Source organism: Labrus bergylta, chromosome 18 (assembly GCF_963930695.1).
Source record: "Labrus bergylta chromosome 18, fLabBer1.1, whole genome shotgun sequence".
Classification (NCBI taxonomy): domain Eukaryota; kingdom Metazoa; phylum Chordata; class Actinopteri; order Labriformes; family Labridae; genus Labrus; species Labrus bergylta.
Genome location: NC_089212.1, coordinates 17342360 through 17368220, shown reverse-complemented (window position 1 = coordinate 17368220; position 25861 = coordinate 17342360). Strand labels below are relative to the sequence as shown.

Below are 25861 nucleotides of genomic sequence, written 5' to 3'. Positions count from 1 at the left end.
CTGAATTTATTTATCACTTCCTCACCAACTGTAGCATATCTTTGTATGTTTCTGTGGAGTTAATTAATCCCAGTAAATGTAGCAGACGCTCTGACAGGAGTCGGCCTGTTTATAAGCAAAGCAATGCTGGGAAACCAGGATGCAGGCCAGGAGAGGTCAGAAATCCACCGAGGACTCTAAACATCCATTTTGGCTGTTAGGAGGCAGCGCCGCTAAATATTTAACTCGACTTAATGCACCATGCTGAGAAGCAGACTGTCAGATCTCCCCTCCCTCGCACGGCCACTCTCGCTCCAAATCCCTGACCAAGGTGGCGGAGCGGTGCGTTTTAAAAGCCTGATTTCACTGTCCTGAAATAGTCTGATTTTTATTTTTTTTACTCTCATCGCTGCCACCAACACAAAACCTCCTGACCCATAATTCCAGAGGTTTGTTCACGCACAGATTCACACAATTGGACAGGTGCAGGCTATGAATGTGACCGTGAGGTTTCAGGCTTGTTTGGTAGATATAATTGTTGTTGTCTGTTGCTCTCTGACTACGTGGCTGTGTCTACATGTGATGGTAATGTTTAACTAAGTTCTGCTTAAAATGTCATTCACATCATCCAGTCGTTTGTATTGGGACACTGTTTTGCACATTGCTTATCTCAAACAATCTAATGTCGAGAGGTGTAGCAGTGTTTGGAGAAGTTGGTACACTCTTATTTTTTTAAATTCTTCTCCGTTTCCTTTTCAGCAAAGGATAACCACCCAGTGTTATAAACAGTGACATGTAAGACTACTCTTGCATAATTAGTTCACCTCAAATGGGCCTTTAGAGTTTGCACATTGTCACACAGCTTCTGCTGCTTGACTTCAGGGCGTAAGGAACATTATGAAATTAAGATTAGCTGCAGAAGAGGAGCAGATTTTGCACATTTAGCTTAAGATAAAACTGTAAATATCCTTGAGGTCAGTGCAGCCCACAGCAGAACATCTTCTTTGAAGCACTCAAGGTTATGGAAAGTTCAGTGACTCTTGTTTTAGTGTTTTTTATGTTTCCTCGGGCTGTTCCTCATCCACTACTTATCCAGTGCACACAGCATTGCAGGAGCCAAATTTGTCAACGGAGCTGTCAATCATGGTATTTACATGAGCAATCAGGCATAAATCAGCGTGATAAGAACTAACTATAATGACAGAAACCATGTTTGAGAACATTTAAATTGACTTGTGTTATTTCTCGTCATCAGTTTGGGATATGAAGGATCTGAGTTTTGATATGTTCTTTAAATGATAAAATGCTGTTCTGGTAAGGTTGGAGATATGGTTGTCAAAACTAAGGTCAGAATCCAAAATAATGCCAAGATTTCTGGCCTGCTCACTGTATTTCATGGACATACTTATTGTAGGTGAAGATGGATGTGCTGTCTCGGATTTTTAGGACCAATGGTGAGTATTTCTGTCTTGTCTGTGTTTAGTTTTAGAAAGTTGCTGGACATCCAGGAGTTGATATCTTTTATGCAGTCTGTTAGTTTGTTTATAGGACTGAGATCTTCAGATGAGAGAGAGATGTACAGCTGTGTGTCATCAGCGTATGAGTGGTAAGATATGTTGTGTTTCTGGATGATTGTACCGTGCGGAAGCATGTATAGATTAAAAGTAATGGCCCAAGGACTGACCCTTGTGGGACCCCAGAGATCATTTTGGTTTCTTTAGATTTACAGTTGCCAATAGAAATGTAAAACGTCCTGTCTTTTAAATATGAAATTAACCAGTCAAGCACAGGGCCTGATAGGCCAACAGAATCATGAAGCCTTTCTATGAAGATTTTATGATCCATTGTCAAAGGCAGCTGTGAGATCAAGTAGCACTAGAATTGATGTTCTCTGATGGTCACTGTTGATTCTAAGGTCATTTATTACTTTACAAGTGCTGTTTAAGTACTGTGATGTTTTCTGAAACCAGACTGGTATCTGTCGTATATATTGTGATCTGAAAGGTATTTGTCCAGTTTAATGTAAACAACTTTTTCAAGTATTTCACTAATGAATTGGAGGTTTGACATTGGTCTGTAGTCACTGAGTATTGAATGATCTAAGTTTTTTTTTCTTCAGCAGGGGAGCAATAACGGCATTCTTAAGAGTAGAAGGAAAAATGCCAGTCTGTAGAGAGGTATTTATAATGTGCACAATGTTATCGATGAGGCAATGTGAGACAGTTTTGAGGAGTTTGATGGGGAGAGGATCGAGACAACAGTTGAATTGTCTCGATCAAATGCTGAATTATTCCCGTTAGATTTTTTGAGTGTGTTGGGGAGAAGTTAGACATTGTGGTAATGGCACTAAGTTGTTGTGAAGGTGTGGGAGGGGGCCCGGTTATGTGTGTGTTTGAAATATCATTTCTAAGGTGGGGAAACTTTTTCATGAAAGAAAACAGTAGTCAAACAAAATAGTCAAGTGTCACTTCTTCTACTGTCCTGTCCTGTTTTCAATCATTATTGACTTTCTTTGAATTGCATCATCTCATTCAGCATACTCAGTGATTACTTGACATCTTGTCTTCTCGTACACAGGACAATGAATAGAAAAATTAACAGTGACTTGAGTCTCTATTCTCACCTTTCCATCATGCACGTTGTTACTGTCCATTTGAACACCAGCCGTCCAGTTGACATGGAAACACAGCCGTTAATAGCTCGCTGTGGGCGACAAGGTGACTCACTCTACATTTTCATGAAAAACTTCTCCTTGTGATCACAGATTTTGTTTTGTTTCCTTTGCTGCTATAAATATGCGTCACCTCCTCAGGTAATTTGTTTTAGTACTCAATCTTGCGATTTATTTTACCCTCAAGACAATTGTAAAGGTATTGTGGTAATTTCAGCTGTCTCCGTGCTGGCAAAGTTACCTCTAAGACAACCAGGGAAATGTGACAGTAGCTTTAAAAAAGAAATCTTTTGCCTACAGTGTTGTGAATTTGTCACTGAGGAAGGCGAGGCTGGATGGTGAGTCACCCAAAGGTCTCGGTAAGCAGCACGTCTTTACAAGAAGAGTGCAGGTTTCTGTAACAACTTCACCTACTATTGAGGTGCAGGGAGAACGGAAAAAGTCTGTTGAGGTCAAAAATCCAGCAATAACATCGTTTATAGAACAACTTAATTGTTTGAGCAATGCAGCCAGCGGGTTAAAAAAAATAAATGTTCTGTGCTGAAATACATTTGACATATTGCCAAATAATCTGTAAAAAAGTACATAGTATTAGTATTGAACTTTTGCATAATGTTGTTAAATTCTATTTACGGATCGATTGTCGCGCTAGCTTCATGCTAGCTCATCGAATGGAGCTCGGACTGTACGAACATTGCCTTGCCCGTATTCTAGTAAGTTGCTAACGGCATACTAACAGCCGTGTAAATATGTAGTTTGCAGTTTACATTTTTTGAGAAAGTAGTTGGCAGTATGTAGTATGTGGTTTCTGACACAGTCTTGGAAACACTATGATGTCATAACATTCCAGCTTGTTGCAGTCTAGAGCTCTTCTGTCTGTGCTCTTGGATATGTGTGCATTATGAATTATCTTCTAATTTGCACAAGATATACTGCATTTGACATGCACATACTGGGAAATATTATCTTTACCCATGCTAAATATTATGAAGGTATGGGTGATGTTCCACCGGCGCCAGTTAATCTGAGGGTAGTTGATAGCTAGCATGAGCTTCATCTGAATGCATCAAAATGGTGTGAAAGCCTAACCATTATTACCAGGACTGCATCCAAAATGGCTGAGTGAGAAATCATTTGTAGTTTACATAAAGTCTGTTTCCCTCATGAAATACATTTAAATTTTGTGATGTGTTCAATGCGAATGCTCAGATCACCATAACGCTGAATTTGCAATTATACAGCCCTTATATCATCAAACATAAAAACTTATAGATGTGATATTATTCACATATAATGGCAAAGCTTTTAACTCTCCTGGACTAGTTAGGGTTTCCTCTTAGTATTGTTAATATGAAGTCACTGAGCACAGAAATCAAAAAGATTGCTCAAAGATCTTGCTTGTTAGAAAGCAGCACATGTTACTTCTTTTCTTTAAATGTGGCTCTAATTTTATGTGAGGCTTCTATTTCCTCCTCCTCAGGTCTTTATTCAACTGTATCCTGTTTGTGTGTTCTTATGCCACTGCGACTGCTACTGTGTACCCAAGAATAGGAAGGGAGTGATTTGACTAAAAGCTACAAAATTACCGCTCCAAAAATAAGCCTAGCCAAACTGCAACAATCTTTACCATTCAGATGGAGGATAATCCAGGAGAGACACAAACGGCACAAAGAGCATCACGGTTATAATTGGCGAGGAAAAGTGATCAGACAGGTTACCTTATATCCCTCCTCCAGAAGCTTCCACGTTGTTAGCTGGGGGAGAAAATACATTTCTGATTTCAAAATAAGTCTGCTGGTGGTGTACAGAAGAGCAAAAAAAGAAACTTAAGCCTATCATCGAGGTCTCCACGTCTGGCAGCAGTACCACATTACAACCAGTGCCAGTGAAAATAATGGAAAATATAATTTTAAGATAAGATTGGTAACATGAAAAATTGGTAAACATTTTTTTTAATTAATAGATTTTAATATTTGTAAATCATAACCTAACCCTAGGAGCAGTGCAGGAGGAAAAAAAGCCCAAACACTGATGTTTGGGTTCAAAGGGTACCCAACTGCATTTCTTTCCACCTGAGGCCCCCCTAACAAGTTAATCCAGGCAAGAGAGCAGCCTTTATCCATGACGGATTGGAGCCTTTTTACTTGACTTGACTTGTACTATATAGACCTCAGGCTGTTCCCCTGGCATTGCAGATTTGCAACACAACTGACACATGCCTGTAATAGACAAAACCCATTTACCACTATACCCCTCTGCTATTCCAAGACTCACTGCAACCCGTCAGACATTTAAGACTTATTTCTCCACCACTAAATGTCCCATTACAGACCCCCCCCCCAGCGAATAAACCCTTTTTTTGGAGCTCTTAGCATGCTGGCAGTACAATGAAATCTGGTCTGGTGTTTAGTGTTTGGGAGTTCAGCTGAGGCACTGATGTTGGGGTTTAGTTATGTGTTGAAAGCTATAATACTCAACCTCTCTTCTTTATTTAGGACCAGTGTGCAGACAGTCGGCACTGGTGGAAACTGGACTAATTAATTCTTAGATCAATGTGAGGGGTGGAGCGATGTCTCTCTCCAGATGTGGAGGCGGTGCATCGATCGACTCGGGGGGTTCAATACCTCTTTCCCCCTTCTCTTCCCACTTCCACACCACAAATGAGGCATCAGCAGTGTCCCAGAACTGCCTTTGATCTCCATGTGACATTAACTCATTTTCTACTCATGGACCAGCTAATAATAACTAATGCTTAGATTAAAAGTTGCTGAAGAAACAGAACATCTGCGTTATATCTTGAAAATGCAGCAGTTGTTTTTGTGAGTGTTTTTATGCAGATGATGAGGTGATTTCCACAAGTTTCTTAGTTCCTATTGCATCTACAAATAAGTTAATCAGGCTCAACGTCTGGCATGCGGCTCCCTCTGAAGCTGGTGGCCATGAGCGCCTGTTCCACATGAACAATGTCGGCCCGCCTGCTGAATGCTGATTGGGTATAATTGGGGGTTAGTGATGTGGAGTAATTAGAGTGATTATAGTCATCAAATCCCTGGTGGGAAGCTCCTGTTGTCCTGTGTGGCTGGTCTGAGACACGTGCAGCGGTTATAGTTATTTGAAAAACTCTGAAGTTAACTCGCCGCAAAGGTACTTTAGTTTAGTGCTTATTCATGTGGGATCTCACACACCTGAACTTCTTATTGTATTCGCTCCACGAAGACAAACAATACAACAAAAATGTAAAATTAAATTCATGAATCACTAAAATTAAACTGGTTTAGTATGGACTCAGTTGTGCTTCTTTTTCTTTTAAAATGATGATCGCTTTTAAAAAGCAGCCTCTGTTTATCCGTAGTAAAAGAACTGGACACAAAGATATTTTTCTCTAGAGATTTTCTAATTTTGTTTGGGTGAATAACACAAACACAGAGTATGGAGCTTTATGTCTTAAGTATTTAAGTACAAAAATATAACATCTAAACAGCCAGCAGTCAGGATTTTACAGAGTGTAAAGTAGTAGAAGAGTGGGAGGCAGCACACACCAGTGTCTTGTTTTATGTCTTTTTGCTTATTTAATTTACCTTTTTCTCATGGTTGAAGTGCATTATTTATGTAATGACTGGGTAAATACAAAGATGTGGGGGCATACAGGGTATAACACTTGTGCATCCTGAGCATATGTGCGTTCAGGCTCGGCAATAAAAGCATTTGAATTAAGTTCAGTTCATTCAATGCTTTACTGGCAGGAAAGTCTCAAATGTTGCTAAATCATCATAGCACAATTTAATTACAAAGAAGATGTTTCTATGAAATCTTAACAATACTAACATCAATATGGAGAACATTTAAGCTAATTTTTTCCATATTTAACAAATTCAAGACAACAATCTGTGACCTACTCTAAACCAAGTGACCAAATCTATGAACTAGCCACAAGCAGATTTAGTTTCTCAAGTGGCTTCAATTTTCATGACATGGCAAATTCCTTCATAATATCTTTTCAATATATCTGTTGAATCTATCTGGTTGACAGGGTTTTTAGGACGTATGTTTTACTATTGTGTAGCTATTACCTTTTCTATACCTTGCATTTGGTAAAGAACCAAACATTATCTGTTAGGCCTCCCTTTTGGCAGACGAAAATATTTTCAAGCCCAGATCATATGAGGTTTGGGGTGCTGTGAGACTGCCACTCTTGGTTCATTTTCAGCGTCCAGATTTGCTCTTTATTTTGCATTGATCTTGACGACTACAAATCCGATCTCCCACAGATATGCTTGTGGCAAAAGGGAGTGTGGCTCTAGTCGTTACCCCTCGTTTTACAGGTGAAGCTGAGGTCGAGATATGACTCGTCATATTTTTGGTCTTTGTTTTAGTAGTTCTGATCGCTGGTGTAGATTCATTGTCAGCCTTACATTAACCTGGAAGTCTTCTCACAAAATATGTAATTCTTGCTAGTATTGAAAACAGTGTGCATTGTCCTAATTTAGCCTTTCCGCCCTCCCGTCATAACATCAGCCCCGTCCCTAGGGGCCCACTTTGGGAATTACTGCCTTGAAGTATATTGCATAAAACGTGCAGATTTTGACCTCTTGTGTACACTTAACCTCTTTGGGAATACCACTCTCTTCTTGCATTTCTGCCTATGAACCCAACATGGTGCTACCTATAGCTAGGAAGTATCTATGAGGCAGAAAAGGGGCCCAGTATAATTGTCTCCCATGAGCAGGACAAATTTCTTCTATCCATCCCTATCAATAAAGCCATCTCCATCATTACATCAAGACTACTCCAACAGTTGTTTTGCTTTCACTTTACCTCTATACATTAATTCCCACAGTGAGAGAGGGAGAGGGACATTCAGTTAATGTAAGAGAGAGAGAGTCTGCAGAGATGAGTCTGTTGGAGCAGATGGCAGCTGTCTGACCTGCGCTGTCACATATGTTTGATACCCCATGATGCAACTAGGCCAATTAGGAGCGTCCCGCAGGAGCGTTTTGGAACACACACACACACACACACACACACACACACACACACACACACACACACACACAGTGCTGTATATCTACGCTGAGGGGATGTCGACAGTCTTCTTGACGGCGTCTGATGGGAATCAGCAGGTGTTAACAGGTGCAAAAATGAGATGAGAGCTTTGTGAATGAGACTTTGAGATTCAGTTTAACTTCAGGGAAAGGGTGTCAACTGACTAATGTTCACATAATATTTATGTTTGAGTTAATGGTTCATTTTGGCATTTCTTTTTAGTATTATGGTGTAGGCCTATTTAATCCTATGAGGTTTAGTAATATCACAACTCCATTCAAATTGTCAAAATCAATCCCAATTTCAGAAGGGGGGGGGACCGAGTGCTTTCAAATGAAATGCATACGACTAGAGTTTCAGAATACTGCGTCATCATTCTATCCTCAAGCATTAATTTAGATCCTTTCATTAAGAACTGTTTAAAGTAAAATAAATGGTACAGTAGATAAAATGTGTTGATGTCCTGCACGGAGCTCTGGTTGCTATGGTTGATGCCTTCGGCTCTCAGGGGCCCCGTTAACCCTTCATACACTCTAATTAGCATTCATGAGAGACCCCTGTTCAGAAAAAAAAAAAAGGTTTTCACTGCTTCATCGTAAGAAAACAGTTATTTGTTAAATACCTCTTCATGGAAATCTGATCCCCTTGAATCAGGAACTTTTGCTTACACCTGTGGTGAATTTCTTAAATGAGTTGCTGAGCATTCTGGGCAATATCATAATTTATATTCTTTGTAAATATAAGTTTGGTTGATGCCACGTTTATGTATGCATAAACATTGATCAGGAACAGGGGATTTACTTTAAAAAAACAAAACAAATGACTGTATGATAAAATGTAACAGCCTTTGTTAATATCAAGTCACTGTACCAGACTAGAAAGTCATATGAAACCTCACTTTAAGAACCACAAATTTACATGTTAAATTTACATTTATATGGGTTAGACAGATAATACACAACAATTAGTGATGGATATAGCAACAATGAACTAATATTGACAACAACAAACTTGAGTAAATCATAGAAAGCATTCATTAATAACTTCAATAACTTGCATGACTGCAAACTGCATTTTTTTTTCTGTATTTTATCAGGTAGTTAATTAGCATTACATAACATTCAAGTGAGGGAATCATGAATTACTTTAATACTTTACAGTTAAAATGTTTCATATTTAATATTTACTGAAATCAAATAGGTTGCAGTTAACATTTATTAGTTAACGTAATTATTTATGGATATCATTAGAATCAGTTATTTCACGTTGATCGCATGTGAGGGTCTAAATAAAGAATTAAAGTTGTTCAAGAAAACTCTTGAGTGCCGTGTTTTATTGTCACGCAAACAACAATTTTAGGTCAAGGAATATTTTGTGGTGAACAAAAATCAATGTGACATTTCTTATAAATGTTTTAACTGATATAAAAGAAAAATCTTAAACATTGCACCCATCCTACCTGTCTGTACACTAAGAAACATACAGCACGTAAATATTTGGGGGACCGAGCCCACAGCAGTATTCACACGCATGCGTCCTGGCGCTCTGGTGTGGCAGCGGAATGCAGCGCCTCCGCCGTGGCTCAGTGCGCCCCGAGCAGCCAGAGCGCACGGTTACAATGAGCTTCTTCTCCATCGGCCCGACTGAGAGCCAGCGTCAGAACCGACCACAGAGCAGAAGACACTACGACACAGACCCGGACCGACACCAGCTCCGCCCGCCCGCAGCAGGATGCCCGGGGGAAAGAGAGGGCTTGTGGCACCGCAGAACACTTTCCTGGAGAACATCGTCCGGCGTTCAAGCGGTGAGTCCGCGCGCCGGAGAGAGGCTTATCTTGGGGGTGCTTTGGTTTCACGTTGACCCGGACTCTGCTGGAATACAATGTTATAGCCTGCCAGTGCTGCCACGGAGGTTGGGTGGAAGATAAAACCACCTAATCTTACTTTGTGCCCACACTTATTTTTCAATCATGGAATTTACCCTCTCTGTTTACGAGCGTTTATGGCTTTAAACACTTTAATAAGTTGCGTTCAACTCATCTAAGTTATGACAAGGGACGATATTTCACTGGGAGAAGCGCACATTTCAGTTTTGAGGAAAGAGTGTACAATTTGTGTTCATTTTGATGGTTGTTTCCCTCAAGATGCTCAGAGGGAGTTTACGCACCGTTTTCTTCCCAATGTACTTATTCTGTGTCTGACTTTTACAGATTAAATTACGTCACTTGTCCCTCGATATAATGGGTTCAATCTTGAGAGCGGAAAGACGAGTTGATTGAAGATCAAAATAGTATTTTTCTTCATTAAGTCGCCAGGTTGTGTTTCTAAACCGGCAGCCGTTCAGTTGGAGCCCTCTGATCACTACCTCTGAATTAAACCGCCTCTTCCTAATGCCATCATTTTTAATAACCTGTCTCCATGAGCAGGGAGGCGTTACTGAAATAGCCTTGGTTAGTTTCGATCCGTCTGTATGTAGAGCTGCGTTTTATTTTATGCAAACAAAGTGAGGGGCTGAGAAGTAATTGAGTGATTTCTGAGGAAAGAAATGAATAACTGCTCACCTACGCCCATTCATCATCTAAATGTGTTCAGTATTATACCAGGATGAATTATTGGTATTTTGTTTTATCAGGGTCCATCTGCGCCATATACTGCGCCAGACTTGGCACCGGCCTGAGAAACACGCGCTCTTAACTCTGATTAGATGGATTGCTTTCTGTTGTCTTCCCAGAAAACTCTGCGGAGTATGTTGGCCGGAATGAAAGTCATGCAGGGCTGCGGATGTGGGTGCAGGCTTGCTGAGTACTCGGAGTTAAGGTCAGGGAAAAAAAGATGCTTCTAGAAACGTGTCTGTTTGTGTCATCGCGGTGTTTGTGCCTCTGGGATAGGCACGAGACTGCTGCGCTGATCTCTCGGGGCGTTTCAGCGCTAATTGGAGAGCCACGGGGCTGGAGTCGTAGTGATCTGTTGTTTTATTGTCTGCCTGAGAAGTCCCGAAGCAATTAGCTGGATGTGAAGCGTTCACAACGTCCAGATTGTGGAACTTTTTTGGGGGGCCTCAGATCATCAGATGCTTAAGTCAGAAAGGTTTTGTAATCTTTGGACTTAAACCATGGACGAGGTATTTAGATGTTTGTTTGACCTTTCTCTGTTCTCAAGGATTAGTTTTGTGAGAGAGCGTATTTTACATATATATTTATATTAATTAGGTTTCATGATACCTATAAACACAGAGTGAGAACTGTTTTTTTTAAGATGTTATTGTTGGGCTTTGTAGGCCTTTATTTAGCAACAGGACAGTAAAAGGAGTCACAAGTCGGGGAGAGAGACAGTTAGGAACTACTTGTTGGAAAGGGGCCACAGGTCAGAATCCAACCCGGGCCACCTGCTTGAAGGACCGCAGTCTCTGTACATGGGGTGTGCACTAATCACTACACTACTTGTGCCCCAGAGAGAACGTTTTAATTTGTTTTTAGTTTGAGGACTTGGTGGTATGTCTATGATACTTTCCATGAATCAAAAGCAGATCAAGTATGTATAGAAAACATAGAGATTTGACATCTATTTTGCCCACAAAAAGCGCTTACGTTTAATTTAAGTACATTTTCGAAAAAATTCAATATTTTGCTTAAGTAATGTACATTTTAGGATGTAATGTAATTAATGGTGGTTTACTGTTTCAGAGGTGTCTACACTTTCGTCAATGCAGAAATCAATCTTTGGGCTGCCTGAATGGTCGAACCTTGGTCCAGCTAAGTAATTGGCTGTGAAGAAAGTGGAGAAAATAAAAGGTCAAGATGACTGGAGTTTTTTTTTTGTGTTGCGTTAAGTCTAAGTTAGTTCTACAATTCAAAAGTCACACAGGAGACAACAGGAGGCCTAATTTAGGCTTAAAACAAGAAAGTGATGAATTTAAGTAACAGTGAAGTTCCTTTTTGTGCAAAAAAAATAATCACATACATTTGCAAATGTTTGCAAAGGGAGCAGAACAATCCAGCACCCTCATCTCCCCCTCATCTGTTTGCTGCCTATCAAGTTGTGACCCAATGCACTGCACTTGTGTGATTTGCTTTGAGATGTGAATAAGAAAAGTGAGACACTGCTGTCCTGAAACATTCAAAATAACTACATTAAGAGGACATGCATTATTTTTTAACTAAATTGCATTATTACGAGATGTTATTTAGGGTATCTCAAGAACAAGATATTCAACCGCTTCATTTTGAGAAAACAAACGGTGGTTACCTCTTATTGTTTTATCCAAGATCAGGATTGCCATGTCAGCACTTGAAAGTAAGTGATTAAAGCCAAAAATGTCAGATCAATGGTTACCAATTATTGAGCCACACACCAGACTGTACTAAAATCACAGAAATCAGAAAACCAGATTTTATTCAAATATCTGCTGCTTAAGTTTCAGGAAGTTTTGGTCCATCCAATCTTTGATATTTTGAAAGCAGCCAAACAGGAGTTGTAACGTAGGGCTGTGGATATAAGCAGGAAATAAACTTAGGTGTTATCTGCAAAGCAGTGAAAAGAGATTCTGTTTTTCCTTGTAAGAGGAACCAGAAGGAAGCTTAGATATAACAGAAAAGGCACCAAAACAGAGCCATGAGGAACCCCACAGGTAAAGGGGCCATTCAGAGAAACATTAAGTAATTCGTTTTTCTGGTATTTCTCCTCAGATATACAAATATCTTGAGATTCAAAACATGTTTATTGTGATGAATTACATTTTCATCTTGAAAACTCAACCTGCTTTTTATGTCAAGTTAATGACATGCACATATCAGTCAGCATAAGATAATGAACATTTCTATTCCTCGGTAACAAGATATTTCCATGGTGATCTCACGGTACTGGCTGCTCTTTTCCTTTCTTACCAATTGTGGAATAGAAAATATACAGTTTTGCCCCTGGAATCAGCCAGGGAAAATATAGTATCTTGACAGGCACAGCTCCACACTGTAAGGATTGGCGTACATTTCATCAGATCAACATGGACTTTGTTAGATTTTCTGGCTGCAATTAGGTGAAAATGCACTGAGGGGATGTGTGGTTTATTTTCAGTTCAATAATGTCTCGATTGATTTATTAGTCTTTAGTCACGGCATAATGATCACAAAGCTGGTTTATTTCCCTAACACATTTACACCCCGTGAATAGCACTTTGTCACCATAGTGACAAAGAGGACAAAATTACTGTTCTTTTCCAACTTTTCTGGAGCTTATTGCAGGTTGGAAAACCATCTTATAGATCGGTTATTGAACAGTAGTGAAGAAAGGGAAGAGGATTAAGGGCAGGTAAAAGAATAAGACTAAAGTACGACGAGTTCTCTTAGCTTGTAAGGAGCCATTGAGACAATTATTTATGAGCTTTAAATTCATAGAGGAGAGAGAATTTTCAAATTTTAATTCTAATTTGTCTTTTCTTACTGTTTGTCTTAGCAAATTTTCATCACTGGAAGCATTGTCAGCACCGTCCTTATCCCAATGACAAGTATTTTTCCCATGGCCAAAAATTTGAACAACAACAAATTTGACATACATTTAGGCAAAAAGTACTGTAAAAGAATTCTGAACTTCTTCTAGAAAAAAAATGTAAATGAGGAGGATATAGTTTAGAGTCTCAGTGTCTTACTGTCAGCCCCCTGTCACACCTTCATGCAGATAATTAACATCACATTAAAGGTCACTGTGCTTGTATGTCCTAAAATACCATGTGCATTTTTTCCCAGTGTGTGCTCACTTGTTCTGATAAAAAGAACAAACTGGTACTTTTATTAACAATCAGATATCCACTGGACTGCAGTGTCCACTTCTGGTATAATAGAAGTTTTTCCCCTGACTTCAGCAAGAACATTTTTATTATAGTTACTATATTTTTTATGTCATCAGTTGGCTGACCAGTGAAATCAATGGATGTGCTGTTGGAGGGTTTAAATCCTCTCGCTGTAAAGCTGTGTTAACCTGAATTCATCAGTTTCACTGCAGAAAGGATACGCATTTCTATACTTTAACTGCTGTTTCAGTTGATTTTCCTGCCTGCTGTAAACATACAGTGAACAGTGGGAAATGCTGCATTCATGTGATGTTTTTGGGCATGCACAAGTCAAACCTGCAGAGCTTTTTCTGTCTTTTCATCCTGAAATTCACTCTTTCCAGGCAAGCAAACTCGGCTCTTAAAACAGATCTAGAAGATGTTGAAATACGTTTCTGGCAGTTTTATTTGTTTAATGCATTAACCTTGCATCATATATTTCAGCGTGACTGTTTTCTAAAACAGGTGTCTGGGCTTTTTGACAATTCAATGGAGCTTGAGTGGTTTGAGACTGATTCCTTCAAAGAATTATTGCAAGACTTCCAAAAAAAATGACAGCAGAAAACGTACAATGAACAATTAATTATTTTAATTGAAAACACAAGTACTGTAGAACTGCTTAAAGTATTCCTTGTTGGTACTTCCCGTTCTTCTAGGAAACTGTAAACCAAGAATCTGAAAATAACTAAAGAGAAGCTTAAACTTTGTTGTTCCTTATGTTTGTGTGTTGTTTTCTTTGGGTTTCTTGTTGGGGATTTTAAATGACACCCCATTTGAGACTCTTGATTCAGTTGCTGAAGCCTTCTTGGGTTTCATTGTTCCACTGCTGACTATCAACTCCTGAGTGTCCTTAAATGCTCCGATTGAAGGCCATCTCTCCTCGTAACTGAATTCATCTCAGTTTGATCCAGCCTGGATTTTTTTTTTTTTTTTTTACAAACCCCCTGAATGCTAATCAGACCCTTTTAGAAAATAAAGACAGACCAGCACACTGAATCATTGTATAACATCCATCAGTTTACAGATGAATATTTTGCTCCATGCAGAGTTTCCCTGTGAAAAGAGGGATTACTTACAACATATTTAACTGGCCTTCAGTTTCATCTCCATATAGCTGTTAAAGATAATCTGCATGACTTTTTTCTTCACATATATTCTTATATTCTCATAACCATTAAGCTAAATTATAAACGCTTTGGCCAAAGCTACAAAAGTGAGACATCAGAGGATTTTCCTTTAAATACAATAAAAAAAAAATTCTCGTGTTAGTTAATTGATTTTCATCAATTAAAAATGGATTCAGTGGACTTGGGGAATGGTTGATAATACAGAATACAGGATCATCAATTGTTAAGCAGTCAAAACCACCTCAATTATTCTCCCTGGTGACCAAAGCTACCACCATGTGCAGAACATTCAAAGAATGATTAATAATTTGTGTTATTATGAAAGACAGAGAAAAATAAAAAAATGCTGAATGTCCCCTTGCAGATGTTGTACCGTGTGCTCTGTTCAGACTGACTGTTTTTATATCCGACTGCAGCTGCTTGTAGCTCGTGCAGAATAACTACTCGATCTGTGCAGTTCACTAGAGTGGTTAACAATCATCCTCCTTCATTTTCCAAATTTTCATGCGTTTGTGAACCTCATATTTATGTTAATTGAAAAGTTGAGTTTGACTCCATGTTTTTGAAAAAAACAAAAAAGCATTTGGAAGAATAAAAAAGCTTCAGAACTTTGATCTGAAGGCCAGTTTAGCTCTGATGTTGACTGTATTGTAGCTTCGCTCACCTGTCAGGCTCATAACTTGTCTTTACAGTAATGTCCGCGTCTCTTTGGTATTAATTGGCATCTCGAGCATATAGACCAAACACGAACTGACCCAGAGCGCTCTTACATGTCTTTGTAATCTTCTCCAGAGGCTGAGAAGCTTTGCAGCCTTTTGTCGGTATTCCATTATTGATCACTGGAAGCTGATGTCTTCTCTCTGTCCTCTCTCCGTCTTTCAGAGACCAGCTTCCTCCTGGGAAACGCCCAGATCGTCGAGTGGCCTGTAGTGTACAGCAATGACGGATTCTGCAAACTGTCTGGCTTCCACAGGGCTGAAGTCATGCAGAAGAGCAGCACATGCAGGTAAAGTTCATGATATTTCTTATTTTGACTTTGCACAGTTATAGTTGTTCTGTGTAAATCTACAGGATTAAAGTCTCACTGTAAAGGGAGCTATAATGGCTCCATATTGTTGTTGCTTTGAGGCAATTGCACTTAATGCAGTGTAACTAACTATCCATAATTCCTTTTACATTAACATATCATTTTGTACTCTATCCTCAACAGGCATATGTCTAGAGTAAAGTAAGTTTGTATATTTTTGACGATTTTAGTGCTTTACTACAACTGACAAAAAACAACAATTTTTTTTACAACATCACTTCCTTATGAGTTAAAACCACACCACAGTACCCCTGAGTCATTATTATTAAAACTTAAACCATGTCCTTTAAGAGTGCTCCATTTATCCTGCAGGAATCACTGAATAGGTCATTTATTTATTCAGCTTCATCCATTATTTAAACACAGTGAGAGACACAGTTAAGATGAAAGTGTGACTCGTTTCTGTGCCTTCCTGCTACTGTCCAAACATAAAACTCCACGATTAAAATCTAGAAAAAAATCTCAGTTGTTGAATATTTAATCTTACCATTACTGTATGGTATCATAGCAGATAGAGTTGTAACATACCGTACCGTTCCTTGTTGTATCATATCGTATCTCGATGTTAAAATTACACAGTGCTGCACTGGAGAGCCATGTACAGTACATGAGTTTTTTTTTTTTTTTTAAAGCTCCAGAACAGCTCAAATGTCATGCTTAAAGAATGAGGAGTTCAGCAGAATAAGACTGCAATAAAAAGAGACAGAAAAAAGCTTCTAGCATTACTACTCGGGCTAATAAAAGAGCGAGAAGGAGAGGGGGGAGATGGTCTAGTGCTCAGTGAGACTCTGAAATGAATCCAATTTAGAGCTGCCAGGGGAGCTCTGTTCGGTCCAGCTCGAGGACGGTGTCCTCCTCGCCTGTCAGTCAAGACGTTTTCAAAAATTTGACTCCAAAGGACGACTCCTCTCCTCAGGCGCCTCTCACACCCGCAGGGGGGTGACGGCCTTGAGTAGCCAGCAGCTAAAAAGGCTCCCTGGAACACTGAGCCGTGTGAGAATAGGAAAGGGGCTGTGAAAATTATCCGTCCACTCCCTCCTGCTGCTTAGGAGAGAGGACTCTGAGACGGACAATCCACTCAGACGTCACTCTGAGAGGATACCAGAGCCCGCTGAGAGCTTAAACGTACAGGCTGCTGCCAAAGTGATGAAGGAGGGGGTGTGTGTTAACTGGGCCCACTGCCATGTTGGGGAGTAAATTCTGCTCTTTTGACTGCAGTACAAGGGTTTGACTTTGTTATTCTGATGCAAAGGAATTAGAGTTGTCACATGTCAAGTTTTTAAAACTTGTATACGATTCTAGTAAAAAACAAACTTTGAATACCTGTTTCAATTCCATGTAAATCAAAATACAGTCCTACACACCAAATATTCACACTGTCTTCATTTCACAAGTACAGAAATGTTGCCAACAGAGGCAACAATTCCACATTTCTTCGCTTGTGGCAGCATTTTGCAAAATATGACTGAAGATTTGAGGTTTTATTTTAAACTTGTATTGTGTTAACCACAAAGTATCGAAAAATGACTGACTTAAAATGGATCAACACTCTGAGACTAACCAGAGGTCCCTGAACTTTACTGAAGTGCAAACACAAGAATCGTGAAACAGAGTATCTGTTTTGAGATTCTAGACTTTCTTATGATGAATTATCAGGGAGGAAAGACGGAAATACCGCTGTTCTGCTCACTTGTATTCATTTTCTTCTAATATTTACTTTATCTGGTGAAACATGAGGTGTTTTTAAATGTTTGGACCGCAAATGATTCCCGTCAGGAAGGTTTTGAGCAGATAATTCTTTAGTGGAATAACTGCAAACAACTATATATATGTATATATTATAGACTGTTTTAAATCTGCTGAAGGCCCATGAAAAGATCTTAAATATAGTTTGGGCCCTTCAACCTTTGCCCCCAGACTCACAAAGTGTCCTTTGGCTGTTTTTTCTTCTTAGTCTTATTATACAATTATTTTCCCAAAACAGTCGTATTAGGGAAAAGTCCACTTCTTCAACAAAAACTGTAAACTACTTCTCAAACTGAGCCTCCCTGCTACAACTTGCATTTTTGTTAAGAATTAAATATGAACTCCTGATACTTTGTAATAATGTCCCCTGATTTCCATCCTAGTTAATGTTAATACAAAATGAAACTTAAGGTCCAAATTTAATCAGGAAGGCTTGAATTATCATTTTAATTTTAACATTTCTCTAGGGCTCCAGCTCTAAATTGTCATCTAATTATTTCACTGGGCTGCGTTCATATTCTAAGCCCATTAGCATGTTAGCTGAAGGATGTTTAAATGTACCACACCTTTCTTCTATCAGTTGTTACTACTGTTTATTCTCATTCAAAATAAACTAGTTATCGCTACTTATCAACTCATCAAGTTTCTGCTTTTCCAGGCTGAAATATGTTCAAAACAAAACATTTTGCATTGATTTGTTTGTCTTTTTTTTGTTCTCAGTGCTGTCAGTCAAACCCTGTGGGAGGGATTAGCTTGGCTTCGTGTTGAGTTTTGCACTTGTGGTTGAAACTGCAAGAGCATTAGGGCCAGTGTCCTCTCACTAGCCAGACTCTGTTTTTCTTCTTCCTAGGGAACAGTTTCCAGGTCTAGAGCTGCTGCTAATGCCAGGACAGAATTCATTAACATAACTTTCATGTTTTCTTGGTGATATTTCCTCAATTAAAGGAAAATATTAAGCATACAGAGCTACCAAAACCAACCTAAGGCTACCGAGGGAAGCAGAAGTTCCATTTCCTAACCTAGCAACAATAAGCTCCATTAAGAAGCGCTCTCAAACTGAGTTTGTGGGCACTGCCAGTGCAAAAAGTGCCCTCAATGGACACAGGCCCTTAATGGAGACAATTTACCAAATATGTACATTACAATTATTTCACTTGTAAGGTTATGAACCACATTTCCTGATCATTTTGGATGGATGCGACCGCTGCAGAGCATTTTCTCTGCAGTGGTCGCATCCATTCTAGGAAGTGGGAGGAACTTTTAGATCATAGATGCACTTTAAGATTCAATGTGACTGCACTCAGTGGTCGGGGATGATTGGATTCCTCATCTAATATTAAACAAGTACACTAGCTACAAACACATAAGACCAATTACACAAGTTAAAGTTTTTTTCCTAGAAGGGTTTTTTTTTTGTGTGAAAACACCAGGAAATATTCCAATGTGTTTTTGTTCCATTTAATGTGACAACCTTCGTGTCCTCGAGGACACTGAGGCTGTTGGGAAAGAATCTAATCACTCAGACTAATTATTAAGCGCAGATTAAAACGTCCTCAGCCCTTTGAGGAATAATAATTACAACCATGCCAGGAAATGCAAACTGCACCAATCCCAAACCGATCCTCAGTCCTTCACAGTGAGTGACATTTATGCTGCTGCCGTGACTCTTTACTCTATAAAGCAAGCATAAAACTTAATGGACCTGGTTACGGTAAGAAAACACATTGACAATGCCATTAAAAGCATGTGTGATATACTGTAACAGAGGGGTAGAGATTAAAAGTCAGCATTGATCGCTGCTGTGTCTTTTTTTTTTCTGCCTAGTTTTATGTACGGAGAGCTGACCGACAAGAAGTCCATCGACAAGGTCAGGCAGACGTTCGACAACTATGAGTCCAACTGCTTCGAAATCCTTCTCTACAGGAAGAACAGTGAGTGTTCATTACCTGACTATTTGTCTCCTCTGTCATGTGTTTGTAAAACGACTATATATCCAGAAGAATAGAGTGAATTGCTGAGACTAAGCATTATTTTTAAATGTCAGAAAATAGTGAAAAATGCTGCTCACAATTTCCACGAGCCAAAGTGACATCACATGTTCTTGCCGTGTCCACCCTACCCACATTTATTTAATCTGAAAGAAATAAAACCCAGATGAGAAGCCAGTTTTCAAGTTTGGAGAGCTTGTATTAACAAACAGTGTGTATTTTTCATTATGGAGATACTTACATTTTAATTTTCATCTCTAGTGCTTGGTAGAGTAAATTAGTTGCACTGATCTCAAGTGGTTTAAATAATCCAGATTATATTATTGGACTTTCAAACGACTTCTTTCCTTAGAGGTCTCTTGGTGCTGCCGGGTTTTGCAACTTTTACAAATGTATTTTAAGAACAAAAGATGAACAAGGTTTACTGTTCTGCTTCGCTGGCATCAACTTCCTGCAATATAACTTCACAAGTTCCTTTGTTAAACTAAGTTAAACATTAAATTTGTCTTTATCATAAATAAAAAAAAATAAACTGTAGTCAAATCCCCTGTGTGTGCATATTCCTTGTTAATAAAGCTAATTTGTAAAATGAAATAGATTTTTTTTCAGAGCAGCTGTAATTGTTCATTAATTTTTTGTAAAAGAGGAGCAGATTATAGAAGGTTATACTTCTTTCTGCTCTTTTTCATTTGAAATGAGAGATTGATGTTTGTATTAGATTGTTTTGTTTGATAAATTAATAATAAAACTTCATTAAATTACTTTTAAGGTAAAATGGAGACCTTTCAAAGTCGACCTAATACTACAATAACTTTCAAAAGGTAGAATGTGGTCTATCCCATGTCCACATAACACCCCTGTCTCCTGTTTTCTGCACTATGTAACTTTGGCAGTGACTCGGCTCTCTTGGGGAGAAGTGCGTACGGCTTCACAGCACTAATTCACACACCAACATTAAATCAAAAACAACGCCTGTTAGCTCGTCTCTGTACTGTTTGATATGATGGCTGAAGCTGAGGGATAGAGGACGGTGATGGTGATGAGCTAAGAAGAGAAAAAAAGAGACTGAGCAAGAAGCTGGACAAGTGTACATATAATATAGGCTCTAACACGTTTGTGAGAGCTTAACGAAGCAGTAGGCTGCAAGTCTGCCGTGCTGGCTATAACAAAACACTATGTGTTTATAAGACGATTGAACTCACAGACCTTCGATAGGCGCCAAAGCGCACTACGGCGATTTCTCTATAATGTTGCTTTAACTCCTTATTTTCCTTTTTCCAACTGTCTAACTATCTGACTTAAATTCCTTTATATGTTTTTTTAGAGAAAGTGAAATTCATTGGGTATAATGTGTAAGAGACATTGCTAGTGAAATGTCGACACTGTAGTTTCCTTCTCAAGCTTGCTTGAGTACCGCTACTATTAAATTTCCTCTTGTGCTTGAAGTTTTATTTAGACGAGCATTTAGCTGATTTATGAATTCATGCAATATAAGAATAAATGATTAATGAAAAAAAGTTCATAAATTAATTCATCAGGCCTTTAATTTATTCATTATGCACCTTTGTTTGAAATGTATAGTCTTTTATTATTCATGTGTTTTGAGGTATGGGGGATTTGAACCATTGCCAGCACTGAGTGCCACATAACAGATATATGGTTTGGAATCAGCTAAAGTATTTAAGAGAAATTGCTATTTCTTAATAACTCTTAATGGAAATACATTTAAGAAATCAAGCATTTTTGGAACATAACTTGACCTGCACAACTCGGGTAGAGAGACATATTCTTCTGTCCAGTTTGATAGCGCAGCAAAAGAGTGAGCTGTGAATTTTGGATCTGTAGCATCGGAGAGGAGCATAACAGACAAAGAGTGCAGACAAAAATAGTTCCAAGTGTTCCTGTCTTCAAGAGTGATCACCCACAAGAGCAAAATGCGAGGCGGAGGAGCACGAGGCAGAGAGGGAGGAACAGTAAAATATGAAAAGATCAATTTTGAAATGGCTCAAACTTGCTGACAAATCAAGAGAGCGCGGGCCTGTATAGAGGCTGGATATAAATGAGATGGATGATGACAACAAACAACTTGTATCCACAGAAATTATGACCCTAATGACATCCACAAGCCAAATACATCCATTGTAACAAGAAGATTAACTTTATTAACAAATTAGTTAATTTGTGTTGCTGGAGCTTTTTGACCTCTTCAAGCCTTTTACTCTTCGTGCACCTTGCTAGTTGGTGAAGTTGTGCCAGAAAATCCTGCTCTGCATCCACAAAAAATGATGACAGTAAGTAAAGGCAATTTTGCAGAACTTTTGCTCTCCTACAAGTGTGAGAGGAGGTTATAATGTCACAAAAGCCTTGACCCTTTCAAGTTCTTCTGTGAAGAAAGAACAGTGAGTTCCCTGAACGTGTTAACTTGGTAAAAAATCTCAATCGGTTTGAGGGTTTTTTAAACATGATGTAAGAATAAATAACATGGAGAGGGAGGAAAGGAAGGATCAAAGTGTTCTTTATGAAGATTATTGGGTACATCAGACAATCCTTGGCGGTTGCTTGTACTGTAGGCACAAAATGATCTGTACTACAGGACGGGACAGATGAACTATTAACTGCTCATTTAGTTAATCTTAAAACGTCTTCTAATTGTTAAAAGGACACCTGAATTCTCATGGTTGGTTATGTCATTTGGTAATGTCTGTCTCTGCTGTTCTCGACACCATCCAAAGCATTAATGAAAATGAAAGCCAAGATTGTAATGTCAGCATAATTCAAAGAAATTGACGATCGTGATTAAATTGCTTCACAGAAGTTGATATAACACCTTTAATAACCCCTGTTCACTGCCTCTATTTCTATAGACTGAGAGAAATCCTGGATTGCAGTCGGCCTATAGAACTAATATTTTGAATTACAAACTCCTTTTTGGGAAATAGTACAGATTTACAAGGAGATTCTTGATTTATGCTATTAGAATTTCATGCCTTTCACTTCCCAAACGGCAGCTTCATTGAGCCAGCCACATTGAAAATAAATACGGCTGTCCTTACTTATGTAGGCTTTCATCCTGGCAGCTGTGTAAGGTAAAGGATTCTCCACTAGAGATCACAAAGTGAAGTTCTGACAGGAGCTAGCTGAGTGTGCTGCATGAGGTGCTGGTTGTAAGGTGATGTAAACATTTGAGTGTTCAATGATGGCTGCCACTTTCTTGAGCTCTTTTTGTCAAGTGACTGAAAACTATGAATATCTGGTAGTATGTGAGAAAAATATACGCACACTACCTAATTCATATAAAGTTTTTGTTTTAAGAGCCAGCTCTTACTGTAATCCTCTCAACAGCCCCTTAGCTAGCTAGCGAGATTTATCAATAATCTACACAATTTTTATAAACAAAAAGATTTTATTCAAGAAAAGTCTTTCAGACAATTGACTTTTGTATTGATTGTAATCTTTCCTACTTTGTAGAGTAGTTTTTAATCAAGCTAGGCAGACTTTAAGCGTAGACTAAGGTGTATCATGAGCCTAGCTTAAATGTAGCTTCTCGCATTTTTCGCTTACAACTCCTTGTTCTCTTAGAGGTTGGCACAGTCGGTGCTTAGGGTTCACAGCAGAAGATTTTAGTGTCAAAATTGGCAATATTGATAGTGTTTTGCCACTACCGAAACAAAACATGGAAAAAGGAAATGAACTAGGAGCTGGTCTGTAAACAAGAGGCGAGTGGAAACGAGGCAGCTATGCTTTCTCGATTGAAGGTGTCCTGTCACCGCGGTCCGACAGACCCCGTCGTCAGCTTCCCCTACCATCTGTTTCTAGCCCTTCGAGTGAGATGACTTGCGACTTAACATCGGGCTTGTGAACTGATATTTTCACTACCAATACAGGAAGTTTAAAGATGTCAACTTGTACGGGCCTTCTTCACTATTTTCTCAGTCTGTATATCGGCTGTCATATCAACACATTTACAGAAATTAAAGATGAAGGACAAAGTTAAGTATCATACATACTACGTCTCTACAGGAAGTCCGGTGTGGTTCTACATGCAAGTGGCTCCCATCAGAAACGAGAACGACAAGGTGGTCCTGTTCCTCTGCACTTTTAAGGACATCACCCTCTTCAAGCAGCCTATCGAAGACGAAACTACGAAAGGTGAGCGCATCACTGCGGCAGGCAGGTTATTTTACTCGACGAGGCTTCCCAAGAGCATCTTTGCACAAACAATGTCTGTCTGTGTTCTTATGGAGAGTATTTGTAGTGTATGGTTGTTTTAATTGTACTATAATTCACAGTGGAGTTTTAGAAAAGAGAGGCATGGAGAATGATGTTGTGACCGAATGTCTTTGAAAATATTCACTTCATATCCATCAAAGTGTTTTTGTTTTATCATTTAGAGCAAAGCAGAGAGCTACAGGGAGGGGGGGGTGACGTGTTTGAGTGGGGAGAAAATTATTAAATGTCTGGATGATCCAGTATGTAAGCTAAGTAAAAATCAAAACAGATGAGTTGTAAAAAAACAAAATAACCCTTTTACAGTGTGTGCAGATAAAGACATGAGGTTTTGCTATGAGCTACCAAGTGTGCGCTTTGAACCAGGCTGTAAACCTGTTTATTTCTGCCTTCAAAATGGCCTTTTTCTTTCATGTGTGTGTAAGCGACTTCAGGGGCCGTTGGAGAAAAGCCTCAAATGGACACTCAAGGAACTGCATCCACCTGTGCTTCTGCATTAACTTTATTTTTTAACACCAGAGGTTTGCCACTCTATGGCAATGTGTGCCGGTCCAGTGTTAAAGTTAAACATCAGAACAACCATTTCAATCATGGAAGCCAGAAGATCGAGCTCAAAAACTGTAGTGATCCCCTAACTTACCTAACTCCAACTCCACGTTCAAACAAGATGGTGAACATTTCAAACTTAAATCTTTTATCAAATGGATTTTTTGTTACAAGTTAGCATGACCTTAGGGAGAATTCTAGCATGCCGATATTAACATTTGGCTTATACTGTAGTCGAGCTTTCAGAGCTGCTAGCATGGCTTTAGACTCTTTTTATTTGTACTTTTTATAACCTACTTTTCTCTTCTCCTACTTTTTCTATCTTGCACTTGTTCTTTTGTGCCCTCTTCTCTTGCTTTTGATCACACTGTTTCTTTTTTTTTCTTTAATTCACTCATGTCAATACTCTACATTTTCTTCTTTCGCCCCCTTCCTCTTTATTCGTCGTGTCACCTTCCTGCTGCTCGTCCTTGTACTCTATTTTCTTTTCGTTCCCCTACCCCCTTCTACCCTCCTTCTTTCTTTTCTGTCCTTTCCCTCTCACTGTGAGCACTCAGAATTGTTTTTTTTTTTCAACTTCTTACAAATGTTTCCCCCCCTCTTTATCTCAACCCAAACTCTGACTGGATAAAGAGAGTTTGGTGTGACTGAGTCAGGTCTTGTTTTCCCTGTGATGCTGTAACGTCTCAGGCTGTCAGGTTGTGTTCGAGTAGCTTGTGATGTGTTCAGGAATCACAGGAGATGTGTGTAGCGCTTTTGTCCTCAGTCCCCTGACTGATGCACAGTGTCAGCTTCCTGCCACGGGCGTCGTCCTCGGCGCCGCTGTATGGTTGTGTTTGCCCTTTGACAAGAACCCCCCCCCCCCCCCCCCCCCTTACTTTTTTTTACGTACACACACATGTGAACACGTGTGTACATGTGTAGCAAGATGCACCCCTTCCTCCCCCTACATGTGTAGCAAGATGCACCCCTTCCTCCCCCTTGTCACAGAGACCTGCCCTGAGGTGTCGTGTGATTTGTGTCTTCAGTCATTATGTTTGCTCAGCCACACATGAATAACATGGGTTGAACATGCAATTAGAGCTTTGCTTGAACTTCTACTGTCACATGTGTCGACATTTTCCCGTTAACCTCTGCTCAAGATGATGTCTTTTTAAGACTGACTTCTGTGATCTTTCATGATTTCAATTCTTGCCTTGACACTTGAGAGAGTGTTTGTTGAACACAGTATGAGTATATTTGCCAGCCTGAAACGGACACTTTTTCACTTTTTAAAAATTGACCTATTATGCTGCTCCTTGTTTTTAAACTTAACTTACATATCGTGTTACAATGCTGAATGCCCATACAAAATGTGGGCAAAGTTTCAGCTCATGAGGTAAACATTGGAGTAATCAAAGGATAACTGTGAAAGTGATCTAAATGACTTGTTTATACACGTTAGTTTGAAACTAAGGATTTCATGAGACGGCTTCAAACCTCTTTGAAAGCTGTTGAAACCTCTTTACCTATAGGCTCTCTTCTCCCAACAATGGAGAGAAGCCCTACCCTGGCAGCCCTGCAGCATTCTCCCCCCACTGGAAGGCTTCCAGAGAGCTGGCCAATCAGAAGAAAGTAAGCACGTTGG

The 25861-nt window shown here is 39.2% G+C and overlaps 1 protein-coding gene across 1 annotated transcript in view; it reads left to right on the top strand.

Annotated features, from left to right (window-relative positions):
• The first annotated feature begins 9300 nt into the window (after positions 1–9300).
• Positions 9301–25861, top strand: part of kcnh5b (potassium voltage-gated channel, subfamily H (eag-related), member 5b) — a 140540-nt gene continuing 123979 nt past the window's right edge. The window contains exons 1-4 of the mRNA XM_020627666.3: positions 9301–9497; positions 15523–15646; positions 19298–19404; positions 23482–23610. Coding sequence (XP_020483322.1) covers positions 9425–9497; positions 15523–15646; positions 19298–19404; positions 23482–23610 — 433 coding nt within the window. The 5' untranslated portion in view covers positions 9301–9424. The remainder of the gene's footprint in view (positions 9498–15522; positions 15647–19297; positions 19405–23481; positions 23611–25861) is intronic.